The sequence below is a fragment of the Mus musculus genome, chromosome 3, assembly GCF_000001635.26.
Source record: "Mus musculus strain C57BL/6J chromosome 3, GRCm38.p6 C57BL/6J".
Taxonomy (NCBI): Eukaryota; Metazoa; Chordata; class Mammalia; order Rodentia; family Muridae; genus Mus; species Mus musculus.
The window spans coordinates 6,597,078-6,621,331 of record NC_000069.6 but is presented as its reverse complement, the minus strand read 5'-3'; the positions used below and the strand labels follow the sequence as shown (position 1 = coordinate 6,621,331).

The 24,254-nt window shown below is 39.0% G+C and overlaps 1 protein-coding gene across 1 annotated transcript; it reads left to right on the top strand.

Moving 5' to 3' along the window:
- Positions 1-888: 888 nt before the first annotated feature.
- Positions 889-5,919, top strand: 1700008P02Rik (RIKEN cDNA 1700008P02 gene). The gene is made up of 4 exons (NM_027048.1): positions 889-1,326; positions 1,646-1,711; positions 3,959-4,077; positions 5,755-5,919. The coding sequence occupies exons 1-3, from the start codon at positions 940-942 to the stop codon at positions 4,031-4,033; spliced, it is 528 nt and encodes a 175-aa protein (NP_081324.1). The 5' UTR covers positions 889-939; the 3' UTR covers positions 4,034-4,077; positions 5,755-5,919.
- The last annotated feature ends 18,335 nt before the right edge of the window (positions 5,920-24,254 follow it).

The following is a 24,254-nucleotide window of genomic DNA, read 5'->3' as shown; positions in this document are numbered from 1 at the left end:
TGTATAATTAGCATGTGTGAATAGTTTATATAAAATTTGATAAAATGCCATTGCTACTATAACATTTCTCATTGCACATGGAGTAATATAATATTATTTGAAACCAAATTTAGATTAATTTTATGTGTATTAGCTGAAATAGAGAACCCAACAAAGCTTTAAAAATAGGAAGTGCAGTTTGTAAGAATATAAGAATGGAGAAATATGGATTTATGTAAAATACTCAATTAAACATACACGGTTGAAAAGGTATATTTGACAGCAATTGTGGACAAGATTGAGGGACCAAATAAAGAAGGGAAATGAATATATTGCGCACTATTCCAACTTCTATTAATTATTACCTAATATGTCAGTAATGTGGCTTCACCAAATAGAGGGAGAAAAGTCCAGACTGTAGGTTGTCTCTATGAATCTTAATTGTACTATAAAACCAGGTATATATTTAACATCGATTGATTGATTTCTATACCTATGATGGTTTCTTTCCTAGAGTCAAGTGTTTTCCTTCTTTGTTAAAATGGAAAGAAAATCATTTCTCAAATATTCTCTTTTTCACTAAGTGATAGGTGAAAGGCAAACTGCCTTCTATGTACCTGCTTTGAGACTCCTATCCCAGGACAACTGTTTAAACCTACCTGTGCTTTGCCAATAGAAGGAAAACCGCAGGTTACCGTACGCACAGACACAGGTTTAAAACCTTCATTTTTGCTCGGTATTCTTTTACCATGATGCCTTTGACAGCTAAATCCTGGTTGTATCTGCAGGTGACAAGGCTGAGGTGCTAAAGCACAGCAAGGGTGTTTGCTTCATAATGGGCATTCAGACATAGGGTGAGGTGAGGAGTGACCCGAGAGGTAATTGCCAGAGCTGGTCAAGCATCAGCTCAGTTGCTAGCTGATATCGGTGGCGTAACATCTTTGAGGGGCATCTAGAAAGATGAGAAAACATTTTCCTAGCAGTTCTTCCTGTCAGCCCCAGCCTTTTGCCCAGAACTCAATTCCATCTGGTCCTCTGAAATATGTTCACCTTCTGCCTTCTCAGCCTGCCTACGTTCAGGCTTGTCACCAGGCCAACCCTCTTTCTGCTTTCTGTCCTATCTCTTTTCCCCCTCTGAAGAATACTTCATTCTATCCTACCTTAATGATTTCCATGCCCTGCTCTTCCTGCCTTACTAAACTTTCCTTGAAGCACCATATTCCCTTCGAACCTCCCGCCCATTTTCCCTCTACCCCAGCTACCCTTCCTTCTAATAAAAGACCCCCATCAACCAGTTCCGTAGTCTTTCACCCTGATCAGAAAACTAGCCACTCTCAGGTTGATAGGGTAAGTCTAAAATCTCAAACAAGGATATAGGCTTTCCTGTAAATGGATAATTTCAGAAATGCACTTAGTAAGAGTTGCTAGAAACCCTGTGCTGTGAACCCAGAAAGAGCAGTTGAAAGTAGTCTCTTTATAGCCTAGACCCATTCAACATCGGCATTTGATTTGACTTTTTCCTAAGGCTGAATGTAATTGAAAAACAACCCAGATTTTCTGAAACAAAACAATGCCCTAAGAACAGAGCTTCTCACAGTCACTAGAAACGCCTTTGTCACTCAGGGATTAACACATGGATTTTAATAGAAAGTACCATGTCTTTCAGTGCTTAAACAAGAATTCTGACGAATGGACTGACACTCAAGAAAATGGACTGATTACAGGGCCCGTGGTGAGTCTGGCTTAGTAACAAACAATGCATAGAAACTATGGAGATGATGGTAATATTGATTTTGATGCCAATATAGATAATACACCTGCCAAATTTGGCTCTGGATTCCAGTTACAAGGGTTTGAGATTACCGATAGTTCTAGGCCATTTTAAAATTCAGTTTCCTCATCATAAAATGGAAGTACCACAGAAATATGTCAAGTGTTTGGAGGAAAGCTAATGACATAGTGAGAGTTATCTATACCAAGCTCCCAAAGCTAAGTTCTTAAGAGTTTTTCATAAGAGATAAAAAGGCAAATAGGCAAAGAATGATGATTTTATATATAAATATATATTGGATAACTGTATTTGACCAAAGTAATGTTATATACACATTCCTTGATCAAATATGTTGGCTGAGACAGACAATACTGAAGATTGAAGATGAGTTAATTATGTAAATTTCAAATAGACTCTTTTGCGAATACCATGTATTACTCATGTCAAGAGAATACAGCTTTACAATCTATTTAGACTAGTATTTACCACATATTGTAAATTGTGGAAAGAACTAAAATGTTCACAATGAAAGTAATTTATAATTGATAACAACATATATAACATGTTATATTTTATAAAATATATAACATATAATTGATATGTTATATCATATCATATGTGGTATATATGTTATATAACATAATCAACACAAATGTAAAAGAACTGTGCTAAAATACTAATATACAGCAGGAGAAGAAATAGTTAACAGTATCAGGTATAATACATAATTGCCCAAATAATGCAAAATGAATCACTTTGTAGATTGTATTTAAGGGCCTGCAAGATGGTTTAGTAGGAAAGGTGCTTGTTCTATGAGGCTGCCAATCTGAATTTCAGTCCTGAAAGCCACAAAATGATGGAAGTAGAGAACTGATAATAGTTTTCTTCTGGTTTTTACCTGTGTGCTATGCATATCACCTGCTATAATGCACACGTTCATATATTTAAAGGTGTTTATAAACTGGCTTCAACAGCTAAAGCAAAATATAAGAACAATCGGTTTGTTGTCAATAAGTAAATAAGTTACGTGCTTTTAAAGACTCACATTTAAAATCAAAGGATAAATCTTTGTGAGGTAATAGCTCCTAGGTTGGACTATAGACTCCCCTTTGTTGCTAAAAGGCACTGGATATCTAAAAAATAATCACTTGTTTAACAATTTTATAAATAATGATAGGCTTTATGAAGTTCCAACTTCTTAATATTTTCCTAATTTTGCTTCAGGAAAGGTCTTCCAAGTTGCAAACACTTGTCCCTGCCCTATGTCTTTGACCATCTCTGCCAAGTGAGGGGAAGCTATCCTGTCTCATGAGAATAGACTAACATTACAGCTGAGTTTTACTTCTGCCATTTGACATATAACCATGGGCCATTTTCTTGGTTAGTAAGGATGCTTCCATAGGCCAAAATGTAGAAAGCACATGTTTCACAATAGACATTCAGTCATGAGAGACAACAAGGAGTCCTGTGATGTAACAGCCACAGGAACTTAGACACTTTCAAAGTCAATCATTGATTTTAGTGAGGAGAAAAGTTCAAAGGGTCTGCAGGCATGGAAACAAGAAAGATGTTCTGGATTTAATGTGTTAAACCCAGTTGCCAGCTTTTGTCATTACTCCCTCTCATAACTCAATCCCCTCATTCTACTTTCTACCAGTTGTTTAGGCTGCATTGTTCCTCAAGTCCAATCTTTCATTTTCTGTTTTTTTGTCCTACCCTTTCTCTCCCCTGAAAAATACTTCCCTGCCACAATAGTTTATTGATTTCCATGTCAAACTTTTCATGCTTTCTAACTTTTCTCTAAACTACATTTGCTTTTTTCTACATTCCTATATTCTCTTGATTTGAATTCCCACCTAAGAAGCCTGCTGAGTAGTTCTCCATTCTATCTTCTACAGTAGTAAAAAACTAGCCACTTTTGCCAGGCTTTATATATTGGTTAAAGAGCCATGGTTCTCCCCTCTAAAGATGCAGTTGAGCAATACTGAGACAAGATTTTTAGCAGCCTGACTTGGTGGAAACAATGAAGACATCATTGTGCTGTGATGATCTCTCCATTAATCTATCTGAACAATTTGTTTTCTTCTCTATATATGATCCTCTCCTCAAAATAAAAGAATAGATAATTGAGTATCATAGAGATGATAATTTTGTTGTCACTTAGCTAATGACTTCACATGATTATGAATAATTCACCACATCCTTCAGATACCAGGACAGAAACATCAAGAGCCACTGACTGAAATAACTGAAGAAGAAGAGATGCAAGCCTTTGGCATGTAAGGCTTCTTCCTTGCTAAGATCTGAGGAGAACACCAGCAACAAAGGTTTGAATTTGGAATCAGTTTTCTACAATTATAAACTACTTAAGGCTTGTCATAAACTAATTGGAATGTATCTATAACAGGGCTTGTCATAATGAAAGTTCTTTAATGTTGCCTTAACGGGTTGGGCTTAGCTTATTATGACTAAAATCATAGATGAATTTCGAACCTAAAGGGCTCCCTGTCTGTAAAATATTTCAGGACAGCCCAAATAAACTTTGTCCAAGAACACAATCTTTGGGGACTCAATGATTTTTTTTCAGTAGTTAAGAGCACAAGTTTGGTTTTCCAGAGGATATGGACTTGATACTCACACCCATAGCAGATCATGATCTCTATAATTCCATATTTATAGGATCAGGTACCCTCTTCTGGCCTTCATGATGTGCATAGACAGACTTGCAGACAAAATACAAATATATTCCATAAATTACATAAAATAATACAATCTTAATCTGATAATGTGGAACATTTAGAAGAATGGGAGCCAGAGAGAGAAAACTAGCCACAGGAAAATAGAAACTTACTTCCATCAGTATTGAGCTGGGAGTTGAGGTTGAAGTCACCATTGCAGATGTCTAAGACAACTGCATAAATTGACTTAATTGTCATATATATATATATATATATATATATATATATATATATATATATATGTATGCACTGAAACACAGTTATTTTATATTCATTGTTTTTACTGTTGTTTTGTTTGTCCATAAAGAAGGAATACATGGTGTATTTATAGAGAACTTTACATATGGCAATGTTTAACTTCTACTATATTTTATGGAAAGTTATATTTAAACTTAAATGGTAAATATGGGTGTGAGTGAATTATCATTTGACGAATTAGAAGAATGAAATTTTACAAGAGTCAAAGAGTTAAAAAGAATCATGTAAATGTGAGTCAAGGCTACCAGTTGGCATCAGTGCCATTAAAAAAATATGATACATAAGCGTTAGATGAGAATTCAAAGACCCCTACTAAGCAATTATGTGTAGTTTCAGAAATTCTAAACTTCAAGTAGAAAAAGAAGTAGAATAGCCTTTGTTTTGGGTCTTTCTCGGCTTCTAGAGAACCTCATAGATTTCAAGAAATATATTTGGAGACTCAATATAAGGAGACATAAAATTGCCCTCAATGACAAAAAAAAATATCTTTCACTCTGGTCATATCTTAACATTGATTCAAATGTAATTAAGGTAAAATGTGGTTTACCTTAGTTACACAGTGTAGAACCTTTAAGACTGGTATACCAGAATTTTTTTTTTTTTTTTTTTTTTTGCAATAAGTCATTTGTGATAACTTGGCTCATTTTTATTCAGTAAATATGTAGAAAATCAGTATATTTGCTATGAACTGGTTCTTTTCCACTGATCAAGAGCTCCAGTAAGATTAAGTCTACAAGCATTCTGTGACTTCTCCAACAGAGCTCTCTCTTGAAACTATCATTCATCTAGAGTGTTAGAATGGAGAATGCCTCAGATGTCCATAGCTTAATCTCTCTCAGCGTCTTTATATTTTTGATGTTTTTAAGTTTGAGATTTTATTCCTGAGTCAATAGTGTGTAAAGCAAAGCAAACACTTAACACATTATATAATGCAGTATAATGTAAGCAGAGCTCATCCATTTCTAACCAAGAACCTCAAGCTTCACTCTTATCCCCCTTTCTTCTCAGGTGAGCTAACATCAGGACTGCTGGATTTCTGAGTAACTACGATGTCACTGTTTACAAAGCTAAAATACTGATTCATGGAGATCATTACAAATAGTCTACCTTTGAGTAGCCTTTTGTTGTTCTGGTATTGAATAAACAAAGTAAACAGTGTTCACAGAAATCAATGTTGAGTTTATACATAAATAATATTAGAATTAACTTTAGACAGTACAGCTTTCAAAACAAGGGAAGTTAAAAGAAAGGAAGAGAATTATATTATAATCTTAAATGGTCAATATTTTAAAGAAGAAATAAGAATTTTAAGTGTTTCTGAATTAAAAAATAATTGTAGTGGGTAGAGGGAACTTGTAGAGCCCACCTCCAGGAGAAAGACAGGGCATCAAGTGAGGGAGGGGGTTGCATCCCACAGTCAAAACTCAGACCCATAATTGTTCCTATCTGAAAAAAAAACTGCAGGGATGGAAATGGAGAGGAAACTGAGGAAAAGAAGGCCCAGCAACAGGCACAAAGTGGAATCCAGTTCAAGGGGAGTCCCCAAGGACAAACAGTATTACTGAGGCTATGGAGCACTTACAAAAATGGACCTTTCATGACTGCCCTCCAAAAGACCCAACAAGCAACTGAAAAAGACAGATACAGATATTTGTATCCAACCAATGGACAGACGCTGCTGACGCCTGTTTTTTAATTAGGGAAAATCTGGAAGAAGGTGAGGAGGAGGGCAACCCTGTATGAGGACCAGAAGTCTCAATTAACCTGGAACCCTGAGATCTCTCAAACACTGAACCACCAACCAGGCAGCATACAACAGCTGATATAAGGCCCCCAACACAGATACAGTAGAGGACTGCCTGGTCTAGGTTCAGTTAGAGAAGTTGCATCTAAGAGACTGGAGGCCGCAGGGAGTTTAGAGGTTTGGTGGGGTGGGTGGTTGGTAGTGGGGACATCCTCCTGGAGACATGGGGCTGGGGAGGAGGTATAGGATGTGAAACAGTCGGAGGGTGGACAGTGAGGGGAATAAATCTGGAGTGTAAATAAATAAATAAAAGATTAAATAAAGACAGACACAATAAAGTCGATTTTTTAATAAGGTTAAAAATATATGTAATGAGAATGGGATAAATACTACCAGAGATTAAGCAGGTGTATAAAAAAGAGAAGGCAAAGTTTTGGTAATGTTGAATAGAAGGTTATTCAGTATGGGAGTTTAGCATATGTACTACTGTTGAAGTAAGCATATTAAAATCTTGAACACTTAAAAAAAAAAACTACCCAGCTATTACAAACAATGAATTTATGAAATTCTTAGACAAATGGATGGATCTGGAGGATATCATCTTGAGTGAGGTAACCCAGTTCCAAATGAACACACATGATATGTACTCACTGATAAGTGGATATTAGCCCAGAAACTCAGAATATCCAAGATATAATTTGCAAAACACATGAAACTCAAGAAGAAGGAAGACCAAAGTATGGATACTTCAATCCTTCTTAGAATTGGGAACAAAATACCCATAGAAGGAGTTACAGAGACAAACTTCAGAGCAGAGACTGAAGGAAGGACCAACCAGAGACTGCCCTAACAGGGGATCCATCCCCTAAACAAACACCAAAACCAGACACTATTACAGATGCCAACAAGATTTTGCTGACAAGTGCCTGATATAGCTGTGTCCTGAGAGGCTGCAAATACAGAAGTGGATGCTCACAGTCATCCATTGGACAGAGCACAGGGTTCCCAATGAAGGAGCTAGAGAAAGTACCCAAGGAACTGAAGGGGCTTGCAGCCCCATAAGGGGAACAACAATGTGAATTAACCAATACCCCCAGAGCTTCCTGGGACTAAACTACCAATTAAAGAAAACACATGGTGGGACTCACTGCTCTAGCATGTATGTAGCAGAGGATGGCCTAGTTGGTCATCAATGAGAGGAGAGGTCCTTGGTCCTGTGAAGGTTTTATGCCCCAGGATAGGGGAATGCTAGAGCCAGGAAGCAAGAGTGGGTGGGTTGAGGACCAGGGGGAGAGGGGAGAGGATAGGGGATTTTGGAGGGGAAACTAGGAATGGGGAATAACATTTGAAATGTAAATAAATGAAATATCTAATAAAAATAATAATAAAAAAAGAAGTAAATTGAAGTGCCTGTGTACACAAAGATCATATCATATACTCACAATTGAGATAATGGTCGTGAGAACTTTCTAAAGAGGAATTTTGAACTATGTGACATTGAAAATAAAAATTTAATAGAATTTTAAATATGGAATAAATTTAATTAAAAGCTACAAATTAGAACCCAACTATTATAATAATCAATGAAATATTATACAAAGAGCATTGACTATATGATTATATGACCATAATCAAACTATTTATTTGAAAATATCAATATTATCAACAAGTTTCAAGGCAATCTAAGAAAAAAATTAATAAAATCAGAAAGAAGACACCATAACAAAGGATACAACAAGCTCTTGATCCTCCATATCAGAAACATAACACTTGCAACTGTTTGGTCAGAGAACAATATATTTCTATATGAGACAAATCTCAAAATTAATATCCAAAATTTGAACTAATAGAAGCATATCCTGTAGAACATCATTCCAGGGAGTGTGTATATTGTAGAGGGAACTTTTGTATCTCTGAATGCAGATATTAGAAAACCCAAATGTTTACACCAGAAAATATAAAGAAAATTAAACTGAGAACAAACAGAAGAAACAAAGTAATAAAAACATAAGAGAAATAATCAAAGGAAAGATCCATTGCAAAAGGTAAAGTCTTTTTGGATTAAGTTCAATAAAATCAATTAAGGCAGAGGTATGAGCAAGTTCAGTGTGTCAGAAATAAAAGGTATGGCGAGCGTTATAGTGAGCAGCACGGATAAATGTGTGCCTGTTTGATGAGATAAGTGAAAATATAACCAGATTTCAAAAGCTACAACTTGTGCATACAAGAATTTGAATGTACAATTTACACAAAAGAAGTTATTCAATTATTTGTATAACTATTAAAATAATTAATAGTTAGTGTTGCCAGATCAGGATCATATGTAAATAGAAGAGCATTTTTCTACCACTGGAAAAACTTGGTATCAGTTTAGGAAAGTGAAATATTTAATGACAATTACTATTATTGTGTGATGCTAATATTATATTTTCTAAGCATAGTATTAATTAAATTATAATAACTGTTATTTTCATAAAAGGTAAAGTTGTGAGCCTATCAATTTTGTATTCTAATAATGCTACTTATGTTAAACGATGCCCTCCCTACATAATTGTGATTTTCAAATACCTACATAAACTCTAGATTCATAACATTGTCAACTTTTCAGTAATTTATCTTGATTAATGAACTGGCTGAGGGCAAATGGGAGGAAAATAAATGTTAGCGTTGAAGGCTAAAACACAGTTTCTCTTGACTCTGTTTTACCATTGATTAGAATGAGTAACGGATATGACTTGCAGCAGACGTGGGCTCAGGCTAAGGTGCAGGCACGACAAGCAGATTTGAAAATACTTTCCACATTGTGGGTTGAATACCAAATTATATCTGCAGTGCACTGCTTTAATTGAATGGACTGGAAAACAAAAATTATTCGTTAATACTTGAAGATAGCACATTTCTGGTGAAACACTATTCTGAATTTATCTTTTTGCTCTATAAAGTGAATACAATGGGAGGGAATATAGGACCCATCATAGTATTATAATGATTTACTATTAATATTATAATTAATTTTTTGCATAGTTCATTTTTCTATTTTTTATTACATATTTTCTTCATTTACATTTCAAATGCTATCTCAAAAGTTCCCTATACACTCCCCCTGCCCTGCTCCCCTACCCACTCACTCCCACTTCTTGGCCCTGGCATTACCCTGTACTGGGTCATATAAAGTTTGCAAGACCAAGGGGCCTCTCTTTCCAATGATGGCCAACTAGGCCATCATCTGATACATATGCAGCTTGAGACCCAGGGGACAGCGGCAGGAGACTACAACAAGGGTGGCTATGGTGGATCATTTCAGGGCACCAAAGAAGTCGACTGGTTTTGAGCCTGAGTGTCAGTATCTTTAGGCACTGGCTAATCTGATATGACTACAAGACAGACATTTGAGAAGCAGGGGTTCCATGCAGGAACTCCTCCACGTTTCAGCCTGCCCTCGTCCTTGGGCTCTGCTGAGCCCCTGGCCCCTGGAGCGGCCCCTAGCTACGCACCTGCCCTGTTCCTGCACATCATGACAGCCTGCCAGCAGCCCCACTCCAAGCTGCTGTACCACCACCTACTGCAGGATGCCCAGATTGGCTCTGGTCAGCACAGCCAACCCAGCCTCCTGCAACCCAAGTCTCAAGCCTCCAAACCTACCTACAGGATAACTCTTCGTCCTGAATAAACCAGACTCTGAAAGGGAGAGTGTGGGCTCTTAGCCAGGGTGTACTCTGGGCAGAAGAGAACACATGGAGCACCTTTCTGGGAGCCCCATGACCTTTCTGGAATCCTGAGACATAACTGTCATCTAAGCCTCTGTGGGAAGGCTGCCTCCCAGACCCACTATTGTATGTAATGTATTTATGTATGTATTTGTAAATGTGATAGAAGCCTGGAGGAGCTGTGCCTTGGCTATGGGTAGCATACAAATGTGCTGTCTCTGTCTGGACACCCTTACTATAGCCAAGTAGGCCCCACCCCCACCCTCTGCCTTCAGACCTTCCATGTGGGCTCCTGGGTTTGCCACTGAAGGACTGGTGGTTTGGGGCTACCAATGAAGAACCAGGACTTATCTCATTCCTTGTGAACCATTATGTTTTTCCCTGTGTAATTACTTCATACTTGTTTTTGGAAAAAAAAAAGCATATATAGTATGGATAGTATAACTTCCCAAGAACAACCACCAGAAAAAATTTGAAGGCAATTTGAAAGCATGAGTAAACCAGAATTATGAAACCAAATATAGAATTCTTTTACCTCTGTGTGACCATTCATTAACATCAGTAATAGCATGAAGCTGAGAATTTTACCAGGGGCTCAGGCTATAGTGTTCAGACACTACAAGCAACTTTGAAAACACCTTTAATGTCATTGTGAGTTACATACCAGATGCTCTTGTGGAACACTCTGAAATTCAACCAGAAAGTGTTTACTTCTTTAACAAGAATTGTGCCACCATTGCACCAATACGCTAATCTGCCTGGCAGGTTGGTTCTGTGGTACACAGGACCCAGTGTTGGATAAGGCTGCTGATGTCCACTCTCCCCCAGGAGCCTGCACAGCACCTTGAAGCACTGCAATGAAATCTAGCCAACAGGAAGTACATTTCTCAGTTGATTTGAGATTGAATTATCATTCCTCACAGTTAAAGTGTGTTCTGTCTTCACTGATTGAAACTTACCATGTTGTTATATTGGATAAACAAATGCAGTTGAAGTGGTGGTATTAATTTAGTGACTTCATGGTCTTCTCTGACTAATAAGCACAAATATCCTTAATCTTCAACTTTGATTTTAATTTCAAAAAAAAAAAAACATATGTTTTTCAGGAGTGATATTGTCTATCCACACTAGATAATTCTGCTTGTACTATTTTATTTTGAAATGTATTTGCAACATGATAAATAAACCCCTAGCCAGTCTAATTAGAGGGCACAGAGACAGTATAGAAATTAATTAAATCAGAAATGAAGTTGGAGATATAACAACAGAAACTGAGGAAATTAAAAACAAACAAGCAAACAAACAAACAAACAAACAAAACATCATCAGATCCTACTAGAAAACCCTAAACTCTACAAACCAAAATATCTGGATGAAATGGACACTTTTCTAGACAGATACCAGGTACCAAAGTTAAATCAGGATCAGATAAACCATATAAACAGTCCCATAACCCCTAAAGAAATAGAAGCACCCATCCCCCCACCCAAAAAAAAAAAAAAAACAGGGAAAGAAGGATTTAGTATAGAATTTGATCAGACCTTCAAAGAAGAGCTAATACCAATACTGTTTAAACTATTCTAGAAAATAGAAACAGAAGGAGCACTACTCATGTCATTCTATGAAGCCACAGTTATGCTGATACAAAAACCACACAAAGATCTAAAGAGTAAATAGAATTTTAGACCAATTTCCCTTATGAATATAGATGCAAAAATATTCAGTAAAATTCCCTCAAACAAACTCCAAGAACATATCAAAACAATCATCCATTATGATCAAGTAGGCTTCATCCAATAGATGCAGGGATGGTTCAATATACAGAAATCAATCAATGTAATCCACTACAGAAACAAGCTTTAAAAAAATAAAAACCACAGGAGTATTTCATTAGATGCTGAAAATGCATCTGAAAAAATTCAGCATTGCTTCATGTAAAAGTCTTGGAAAGATCAGGAATTCAAGGCCCATACCTATACACAGTAAAAACAATATACAGCAAACTAGTAGCCAACATCAAACTAAATGGGGTGAAACTTGAAGCAATCTCAGCAAAATCAGGGACTAGACAAGGCTGCCTACTCTCTATCTATTCAAAAGAGAACTTGAAGTCATAAATAGAGAAATTAGACAACAAATAGTGGTCAAACTATACAAATTGGCAAGGAAGAAGTCTAAATATCACTATTTGCAGATGATATTATATTACTATACTTAAGTAACCCCCAAAATTCCACCAGAGAACTCCACTAGACTCCACAAATGGGACCTCATAAAATTACAAAGAGACAAAGGACACTGTCAATAAGAAAATAAGGCCACCAACAGATTGGGAAAGGATCTTTACCAATCCTAAATCTGACAGGAGACTAATATCCAATATATAGAAAGAACTCAAGAAGATGGACTCCAGAAAAACAAATCACCTTATTTTAAAAACAGGGTACAGAGCTAACAAAAAATTCTCAACAAAGGAATTTGGAATGGCTGAGAAACACTGGAAAAAAAAATGTTCGCCCTTCCGCTCGACTCGAGACTCGAGCCCCGGGCTACCTTGCCAGCAGAGTCTTGCCCAACACCCGCAAGGGTCCACACGGGACTCCCCACGGGACCCTAAGACCTCTGGTGAGTGGACCACAGTGCCTGCCCCAATCCAATCGCGCGGAACTTGAGACTGCGGTACATAGGGAAGCAGGCTACCCGGGCCTGATCTGGGGCACAAGTCCCTTCCGCTCGACTCGAGACTCAAGCCCCGGGCTACCTTGCCAGCAGAGTCTTGCCCAACACCCGCAAGGGTCCACACGGGACTCCCCACGGGACCCTAAGACCTCTGGTGAGTGGATCACATTGCCTGCCCCAATCCAATCGCGCGGAACTCGAGACTGCGGTACATAGGGAAGCAGGCTACCCGGGCCTGATCTGGGGCACAAGTCCCTTCCGCTCGACTCGAGACTCGAGCCCCGGGCTACCTTGCCAGCAGAGTCTTGCCCAACACCCACAAGGGTCCACACGGGACTCCCCACGGGACCCTAAGACCTCTGGTGAGTGGATCACAGTGCCTGCCCCAATCCAATCGCGCGGAACTTGAGACTGCGGTACATAGGGAAGCAGGCTACCCGGGCCTGATCTGGGGCACAAGTCCCTTCCGCTCGACTCGAGACTCGAGCCCCGGGCTACCTTGACAGCAGAGTCTTGCCCAACACCCGCAAGGGCCCACACGGGACTCCCCACGGGACCCTAAGACCTCTGGTGAGTGGAACACAGCGCCTACCCCAATCCAATCACGTGGAACTTGAGACTGCGGTACATAGGGAAGCAGGCTACCCGGGCTTGATCTGGGGCACAAACCCCTTCCACTCCACTCGAACCCCGGCTACCTTGCCAGCTGAGTCGCCTGACACCCCCAAGGGCCCACACAGGATTCCACACGTGATCCTAAGACCTCTAGTGAGTGGAACACAACTTCTGCCAGGAGTCTGGTTCGAACACCAGATATCTGGGTACCTGCCTTGCAAGAAGAGAGCTTGCCTGCAGAGAATACTCTGCCCACTGAAACTAAGGAGAGTGCTACCCTCCAGGTCTGCTCATAGAGGCTAACAGAGTCACTTGAAGAACAAGCTCTTAACAGTGACAACTAAAACAGCTAGCTTCAGAGATTACCAGATGGCGAAAGGCAAACGTAAGAATCCTACTAACAGAAATCAAGACCACTCACCATCATCAGAACGCAGCACTCCCACCCCACCTAGTCCTGGGCACCCCAACACAACCGAAAATCTAGACCCAGATTTAAAAACATTTCTCATGATGATGATAGAGGACATCAAGAAGGACTTTCATAAGTCACTTAAAGATTTACAGGAGAGCACTGCTAAAGAGTTACAGGCTCTTAAAGAAAAGCAGGAAAACACAGCCAAACAGGTGATGGAAATGAACAAAACCATACTAGAACTAAAAGGGGAAGTAGACACAATAAAGAAAACCCAAAGCGAGGCAACGCTGGAGATAGAAACCCTAGGAAAGAGATCTGGAACCATAGATGCGAGCATCAGCAACAGAATACAAGAAATGGAAGAGAGAATCTCAGGTGCAGAAGATTCCATAGAGAACATCGACACAACAGTCAAAGAAAATACAAAATGCAAAAGGATCCTAACTCAAAACATCCAGGTAATCCAGGACACAATGAGAAGACCAAACCTACGGATAATAGGAATTGATGAGAATGAAGATTTTCAACTTAAAGGGCCAGCTAATATCTTCAACAAAATAATAGAAGAAAACTTCCCAAACATAAAAAAAGAGATGCCCATGATCATACAAGAAGCATACAGAACTCCAAATAGACTGGACCAGAAAAGAAATTCCTCCCGACACATAATAATCAGAACAACAAATGCACTAAATAAAGATAGAATATTAAAAGCAGTAAGGGAGAAAGGTCAAGTAACATATAAAGGAAGGCCTATCAGAATTACACCAGACTTTTCACCAGAGACTATGAAAGCCAGAAGAGCCTGGACAGATGTTATACAGACACTAAGAGAACACAAATGCCAGCCCAGGCTACTATACCCGGCCAAACTGTCAATTACCATAGATGGAGAAACCAAAGTATTCCACGACAAAACCAAGTTCACACAATATCTTTCCACGAATCCAGCCCTTCAAAGGATAATAACAGAAAAGAAGCAATACAAGGACGGAAATCACGCCCTAGAACAACCAAGAAAGTAATCATTCAACAAACCAAAAAGAAGACAGCCACAAGAACAGAATGCCAACTCTAACAACAAAAATAAAAGGGAGCAACAATTACTTTTCCTTAATATCTCTTAATATCAATGGACTCAATTCCCCAATAAAAAGACATAGACTAACAGACTGGCTACACAAACAGGACCCAACATTCTGCTGCTTACAGGAAACCCATCTCAGGGAAAAAGACAGACACTACCTCAGAGTGAAAGGCTGGAAAACAATTTTCCAAGCAAATGGACTGAAGAAACAAGCTGGAGTAGCCATTTTAATATCGGATAAAATCGACTTCCAACCCAAAGTTATCAAAAAAGACAAGGAGGGACACTTCATACTCATCAAAGGTAAAATCCTCCAAGAGGAACTCTCAATTCTGAATATCTACGCACCAAATGCAAGGGCAGCCACATTCATTAGAGACATTTTAGTAAAGCTCAAAGCATACATTGCACCTCACACAATAATAGTGGGAGACTTCAACACACCACTTTCTTCAAAGGACAGATCGTGGAAACAGAAACTAAACAGGGACACAGTGAAACTAACAGAAGTTATGAAACAAATGGACCTGACAGATATCTACAGAACATTTTATCCTAAAACAAAAGGATATACCTTCTTCTCAGCACCTCACGGGACCTTCTCCAAAATTGACCATATAATTGGTCACAAAACAGGCCTCAATAGATACAAAAATATTGAAATTGTCCCATGTATCCTATCAGACCACCATGGCCTAAGACTGATCTTCAATAACAACATAAATAATGGAAAGCCAACATTCACGTGGAAACTGAATAACACTCTTCTCAATGATACCTTGGTCAAGGAAGGAATAAAGAAAGAAATTAAAGACTTCTTAGAGTTTAATGAAAATGAAGCCACAACGTACCCAAACCTATGGGACACAATGAAAGCATTTCTAAGAGGGAAACTCATAGCGCTGAGTGCCTCCAAGAAGAAACGGGAGACAGCACATACTAGCAGCTTGACAACACATCTAAAAGCCCTAGAAAAAAAGGAAGCAAATTCACCCAAGAGGAGTAGACGGCAGGAAATAATCAAACTCAGGGGTGAAATCAACCAAGTGGAAACAAGAAGAACTATTCAAAGAATTAACCAAACGAGGAGTTGGTTCTTTGAGAAAATCAACAAGATAGATAAACCCTTAGCTAGACTCACTAAAGGGCACAGGGACAAAATCCTAATTAACAAAATCAGAAATGAAAAGGGAGACATAACAACAGATCCTGAAGAAATCCAAAACACCATCAGATCCTTCTACAAAAGGCTATACTCAACAAAACTGGAAAACCTGGACGAAATGGACAAATTTCTGGACAGATACCAGGTACCAAAGTTGAATCAGGATCAAGTTGACCATCTAAACAGTCCCATATCACCTAAAGAAATAGAAGCAGTTATTAATAGTCTCCCAACCAAAAAAAGCCCAGGACCAGATGGGTTTAGTGCAGAGTTCTATCAGACCTTCAAAGAAGATCTAATTCCAATTCTGCACAAACTATTTCACAAAATAGAAGTAGAAGGTACTCTACCCAACTCATTTTATGAAGCCACTATTACTCTGATACCTAAACCACAGAAAGATCCAACAAAGATAGAGAACTTCAGACCAATTTCTCTTATGAATATCGATGCAAAAATCCTCAATAAAATTCTCGCTAACCGAATCCAAGAACACATTAAAGCAATCATCCATCCTGACCAAGTAGGTTTTATTCCAGGGATGCAGGGATGGTTTAATATACGAAAATCCATCAATGTAATCCATTATATAAACAAACTCAAAGACAAAAACCACATGATCATCTCGTTAGATGCAGAAAAAGCATTTGACAAGATCCAACACCCATTCATGATAAAAGTTTTGGAAAGATCAGGAATTCAAGGCCCATACCTAAACATGATAAAAGCAATCTACAACAAACCAGTAGCCAACATCAAAGTAAATGGAGAGAAGCTGGAAGCAATCCCACTAAAATCAGGGACTAGACAAGGCTGCCCACTTTCTCCCTACCTTTTCAACATAGTACTTGAAGTATTAGCCAGAGCAATTCGACAACAAAAGGAGATCAAGGGGATACAAATTGGAAAAGAGGAAGTCAAAATATCACTTTTTGCAGATGATATGATAGTATATATAAGTGACCCTAAAAATTCTACCAGAGAACTCCTAAACCTGATAAACAGCTTCGGTGAAGTAGCTGGATATAAAATAAACTCAAACAAGTCAATGGCCTTTCTCTATACAAAGAATAAACAGGCTGAGAAAGAAATTAGGGAAACAACACCCTTCTCAATAGTCACAAATAATATAAAATATCTTGGCGTGACTCTAACTAAGGAGGTGAAAGATCTGTATGATAAAAACTTCAAATCTCTGAAGAAAGAAATTAAAGAAGATCTCAGAAGATGGAAAGATCTCCCATGCTCATGGATTGGCAGGATCAACATTGTAAAAATGGCTATCTTGCCAAAAGCAATCTACAGATTCAATGCAATCCCCATCAAAATTCCAACTCAATTCTTCAACGAATTGGAAGGAGCAATTTGCAAATTTGTCTGGAATAACAAAAAACCTAGGATAGCAAAAAGTCTTCTCAAGGATAAAAGAACTTCTGGCGGAATCACCATGCCAGACCTAAAGCTTTACTACAGAGCAATTGTGATAAAAACTGCATGGTACTGGTATAGAGACAGACAAGTAGACCAATGGAATAGAATTGAAGATCCAGAAATGAACCCACACACCTATGGTCACTTGATCTTCGACAAGGGAGCTAAAACCATCCAGTGGAAGAAAGACAGCATTTTCAACAATTGGTGCTGGCACAACTGGTTGTTATCGTGTAGAAGAATGCGAATCGATCCATACTTATCTCCTTGTACTAAGGTCAAATCTAAGTGGATCAAGGAACTTCACATAAAACCAGAGACACTGAAACTTATAGAGGAGAAAGTGGGGAAAAGCCTTGAAGATATGGGCACAGGGGAAAAATTCCTGAACAGAACAGCAATGGCTTGTGCTGTAAGATCGAGAATTGACAAATGGGACCTAATGAAACTCCAAAGTTTCTGCAAGGCAAAAGACACCGTCAATAAGACAAATAGACCACCAACAGATTGTGAAAGGATCTTTACCTATCCTAAATCAGATAGGGGACTAATATCCAACATATATAAAGAACTCAAGAAGGTGGACTTCAGAAAATCAAATAACCCCATTAAAAAATGGGGCTCAGAACTGAACAAAGAATTCTCACCTGAGGAATACCGAATGGCAGAGAAGCACTTGAAAAAATGTTCAACATCCTTAATCATCAGGGAAATGCAAATCAAAACAACCCTGAGATTCCACCTCACACCAGTCAGAATGGCTAAGATCAAAAATTCAGGTGACAGCAGATGCTGGCGAGGATGTGGAGAAAGAGGAACACTCCTCCATTGTTGGTGGGAGTGCAGGCTTGTACAACCACTCTGGAAATCAGTCTGGCGGTTCCTCAGAAAACTGGACATAGTACTACCGGAGGATCCAGCAATACCTCTCCTGGGCATATATCCAGAAGATGCCCCAACAGGTAAGAAGGACACATGCTCCACTATGTTCATAGCAGCCTTATTTATAATAGCCAGAAGCTGGAAAGAACCTAGATGCCCCTCAACAGAAGAATGGATACAGAAAATGTGGTACATCTACACAATGGAGTACTACTCAGCTATTAAAAAGAATGAATTTATGAAATTCCTAGCCAAATGGATGGACCTGGAGGGCATCATCCTGAGTGAGGTAACACATTCACAAAGAAACTCACACAATATGTATTCACTGATAAGTGGATATTAGCCCCAAACCTAGGATACCCAAGATATAAGATATAATTTGCTAAACACATGAAACTCAAGGAGAATGAAGACTGAAGTGTGGACACTATGCCCCTCCTTAGATTTGGGAACAAAACACCCATGGAAGGAGTTACAGAGACGGAGTTTGGAGCTGAGATGAAAGGATGGACCATGTAGAGACTGCCATAGCCAGGGATCCACCCCATAATCAGCATCCAAACGCTGACACCATTGCATACACTAGCAAGATTTTATTGAAAGGACGCAGATGTAGCTGTCTCTTGTGAGACTATGCCGGGGCCCAGCAAACACAGAAGTGGATGCTCACAGTCAGCTAATGGATGGATCATAGGGCTCCCAATGGAGGAGCTAGAGAAAGTAGCCAAGGAGCTAAAGGGATCTGCAACCCTATAGGTGGAACAACATTATGAGCTAACCAGTACCCCGGAGCTCTTGACTCTAGCTGCATATATATCAAAAGATGGCCTAGTCGGCCATCACTGGAAAGAGAGGCCCATTGGACTTGCAAACTTTATATGCCCCAGTACAGGGGAATACCAGGGCCAAAAAGGGGGAGTGGGTGGGCAGGGGAGTGGGGGTGGGTGGATATGGGGGACTTTTGGTATAGCATTGGAAATGTAAATGAGTTAAATACCTAATAAAAAATGGAAAAAAAATTAAATAAAGTTATGGAATTGACTTTAAAAAAAAATGTTCAACATCCTTAATCATCAGGGAAATGCAAATCAAAACAACCCTGAGATTCTACCTCACACCAATCAGAATGACTAAGATCAAAACTCAGGTGACAGCAGATTCTGGTAAGGATGTGGAGAAAGAGGACACTCCTCCATTGTTTATAGGATTACAAGCTGGTACCACCATTCTGGAAATCAGTCTGGCAATTCCTCAGAAAATTGGACATAATACTACCAGAAGATCCAGCAATTCTGCTCCTGGGCATATACCCACAAGATGTTCCAACATATAATAAGGACACATGCTCTACTATGTTCATAGCAGCTTTATTTATAATAGCCAGAAGCTGGAAAGAACCCAGATGTCCCTCATCAGAGGAATGGATACAGAAAATGTGGTACATTTACACACTGGAGTACAACTCTGCAATTAAAAACAATGAATTTATGAAATTCTTAGGCAAATGGATAGATCTGGAGGATATCATCTTGAGTGAGGTAACCCAAGCACAAAAGGACACACATGATATGCACTCACTAATAAGTGGATATTAGCCCAGAAACTTAGAATACCTAAGATACAATTTGTAAAACACATGAAACTCAAATAGAAGGAAGACCAAAGTGTGGCTACTTTGTTCCTTCTTAGAATGGGGAACAAAATAAGCATGGAAGGAGTTTCAGAGACAAAGTTTGGAACTGAGATGGAAGTACCAGCCAGAGACTGCTCCACCTGGGAATCCATCTCATAAGCAACCACCAAACCCAGACACTATTGCATACACCAGCAAGATTTTGCTGACAGGACTCTGATATAGCTGTCTCTTGTGAGGTTATGCCTGTGCTTGGCAAATACAGAAGTGGATGCTCATAGTCATTTATTGGATGGATTCCAGGCCTCTAATGAAGGAACTAGAGAAAGTACCAAAGGAGCTAAAGGGGTCTGCAACCCTATAGGAAGAACAACAATATGAATTTACCAGTACCGCACCCCCTACCCCCAAGAGCTGTGTCTCTATTTGTATATGTACCAGAGAATGGCCTAGTCATCCATCAGTGGGAGGAGAGGCCCTTGGTCTTGCAAAGATCATATGCCCCAGTACAGGGGAATGTCCATGTCAGGTAGCAGGAGTGGGTTGGATGGGGAGCAGGGCAGGGAGGGGGTATAGGGTACTTTCAGAATAGCATATGAAATGTAAGTGAAGAAAATATATAATTAAAAAATGAACCCACACACCTACAGCTAGTATCCAATATATGCAAAGAACTCAGTTAGATTACAGAGTACCAAATTATGCTACTAAAAAATGGTGAACAGAACTAAATAAAGAATTCTCAAGTGAGGAAACTCGAATTGCTGAGAAGCCCCTAAAAAAATAAATCTTCAACATCCTTAGTCATCAGGGAAAGGCAAATCAAAACGACCCTGAGATTCCACTTCACAACAGTCAGAATGGTAGGATCAAAAACTCAGGTGACAGCAGATGCTGGTAAGGATTTGGAGAAAGAGGAACACTCGTCTGTTGCTGGTGGGATTGAAAGCCTCTGGAAATTAGTCTGGTATTTCTTCAGAAAATTAGACATAGTATTATCTGAGAATCCAGCAATACCACATATACATATACAGAGAAGGTGCTCCAACATGTAACAGAGACACATGGTCCACTATGTTCATAAAAGCCATGTTTATAATAGCCAGAACCTGGAAAGAACCCAGATGTTCCTCAACACAGAGATATGGATACAAAAAATGTGCTACATTTACACAATGGAATACTACTCAGATATGAAAAACAGTGACGTCATGTAATTCACAGGCAAATGGATGGGTCTAGAAAATATCATTTTTAGTAACCTAGTCACAAAGACCACATATCTCTTTGCCTAATATCCACTTATCAGTGAGTACATACAATGTGTGATCTTTTCTGACTGAAACATCTACTCCTTGGTCTTTCTTTCTATTGAATTTCATGTGGTCCACGTATTGTAGATGCTCTAGTCCTACTTAGAAGGGGTAACAAAATAATCAAGGAAAGTAAAGGGTGGAAGGGACTTGGGAGAAAGAGGAGAGGGGGAGAAGGGGGGAATCTGGTATAGGAGAAGATGGAAGAGATGTATATAGAGAGTCAGGAAATTGAACAAAGTTGCTTAGAAATGAGGGATGGGAAACGGGGTAGCAACCAGAAAGCCCCAGGTGTCTAGAAAGCAAGAGCACCCCATGACCTCACAGAATGACATTAGCTGAAATACCCCACAAATGTGTGGAAGATACCTGTGGTGACCATATCCAGATGATAGGCATGCCCCCTCCCACCCCCAGTTGAAGGATGGGGACACCCACCCATCTCCAAAGTTTTAACCCAGAATTGCTTCTGTCTAAAGTAAATGGAGGGACAATGAATGGAGCAGAGACTGAAAGAAAGGCCATCTGGAGATTGTTCTACCTGGAGATCCATCTCATATACAGTCACCAAACTCATACACCATTGCTGATGCCAAAAAGCACATGCTGACAGGAGCCTGATACATCTGTCTCATGAGAGGCTCTGAACGATTCTGACCAATACAGATGTGGAGGCTCACAGTCACCCACAGCTTCCACAGTCACCCACAGGACTGAGCATAGGGACCACAATGAAGGAGTTAGGGGAAACACTGAAGGAGGTGAAGGGGACTTATCTGGTATCAGTGGGAGGGGATGCCCTTGGTCCTGTTTGGGGAGCCGCCCTCACATTCGCCGTTGCAAGATGGCACTGACATCCTGTGTTCTAAGTGGTAAACAAATAATCTGCGCATGTGCCAAGGGTAATTCTCCACCCCATGTGCTCTGCCTTCCCCGTGACGACAACTCGGCCGATGGGCTGCAGCCAATCAGGGAGTGACACATCCTAGGCGGAGGATAATTCTTAAAAGGGACGGGGTTTCGCCATTCTCTCTCTTGCACTCTTGCTCTTTTGCGCTCTGGCTCCTAAAGATGTAAGCGATAGAGCTCTTGCTCTGGCTCTTGCTCTCTTGCACTCTTGCGCTCTGGCTCCTAAAGATGTAAGCAATAGAGCTCTTGCTCTCTTGCTCTCTTGCTCTCTTGCTCTCTTGCTCTCTGGCTCCTGAAGATGTAAGCAATAAAGCTTTGCCGCAGAAGATTCCGGTTTGCTGTGTTCTTCCTGGCCGGTCGCGTGAACGCGTGTAAGAGTCCTGTGAGGGATTGATGCCCCAGTGTAGAGGAATGCTAGGTCAGGGAGGTGGGAGTGGGTAGTTGGGTGGGGGAGCAACCTCATAGAAGTTGGGTAAGGGGGGATGAGATGGTGGTTTGCAGAGGAGAAACTTGGAAAGGGCATAACATTTGAAATGTAAATAAAATAGAAATAAGAAAAAAGAAGAAATATACCGCTTTTCTAAAATGGCTAACTATTTTTTGGATTATTTCATTACATAGTAAGAAATTTTTATATACATTCAATAATGGTACTTAGTTTTTGCAGAGTTATTTAATAAAACAAATATATACTGAATTCTCATGTCAATTTGAATATTTCTAGGGTCTTCTCATAGTGTTCCAAGTAGAACACACAATTAGTGTAAATTTTATTCTATCATTATTTTACCCTCTGATTTCCAATTAGGAAATAGTTCCAGATGTGAAAATAGAAAATATTGTTTTAGGGTTGGTGATAATGACAGGTATTCTCATGTTCTGTTAATTTTTGTTGATGTTTTTATAGATATGCACTTTAGTTTATGTGCACATTATTTTATTTATTTTTGGTTTTTGAGTTCATCTAAATAATTCTAATTCTTCATCATCCATAAAAGAGTGTAATATATACAATCATTTACAATTCAAGATATTTTAAAGATGGTAAACATTTGTATAATATTGGATCAATATTGCATTATTCACTATTGTAAAATGTGCTGAAAATTTAGGACACATTTGACTGATTTCTAAAAGCCTTTTTTACATGAACAAAAAATATATAATTTATTCTAAAACCAAATATGAGTGACCCTGAGCTAGGAACACAGATTTGGGTTTTCCATGATATGATGTCCCATTATGGAAGTGGTTATATGGAAATGTATTGGTTATAGAACAAAGAAAGACCATCAATAATAAATCTGGTAGCATTATAGGACTTTCTTTTACATCAAAACATGGAAAAATCTGGTATAAGTTTTCAATATCTGATGACATTCTTAGCTTTTGGATTGGTAAAATCTAACGGCAGGCAAAAATTATTTTCAAGTTTTTTGTAAAAAGATGTTAGACTGGATACCTTGGTGAGTAGCAGATGACTTTCAAATGATCTAAAAATAGCACAAATTAATTTGACTCCAAATTTAAATAACAACAAAATCTAACTCTTTGTGATATAGAAGTTTCATTTATTTGACCATACAGAGTTTTCAACTAGTGAAGCTTTCTCCATTCTTCTTCTTTCTTTTTAAAAAATTCTTGTGGAAATTTTCCTCACACCCTTCAAGCAAGGCTTTGGTGCCATACACCTGGTCTTTATAAGGTAACTGAAAAACTGAAAATCAACAACTCCACAAATATTGTATTATCCTCCAAATGGAAGAAAATCTTAAAGACACCAGATACCTATACTGATAAAAATGAAAACGAGCAAATGAACAGTCTCAGGGATCTCTGAGGAAGGATGGGAAAGAGCTAAAGAATAAGAATGCCTGGGAAGCTACATATAAATACTTTTAAAATATTGTTGTCTATGCAAG

Coding starts and splice junctions, on each gene's coding strand:
- 1700008P02Rik (NM_027048.1), top strand. CDS start 940: ATGAGAAAACATTTTCCTAGCAGTTCTTCCTGTCAGCCCCAGCCTTTT. Junction 1,327..1,645: donor GCCACTCTCAGGTTGATAGG/GTAAGTCTAAAA, acceptor CATGTCTTTCAG/TGCTTAAACAAGAATTCTGA. Junction 1,712..3,958: donor GACTGATTACAGGGCCCGTG/GTGAGTCTGGCT, acceptor CACATCCTTCAG/ATACCAGGACAGAAACATCA.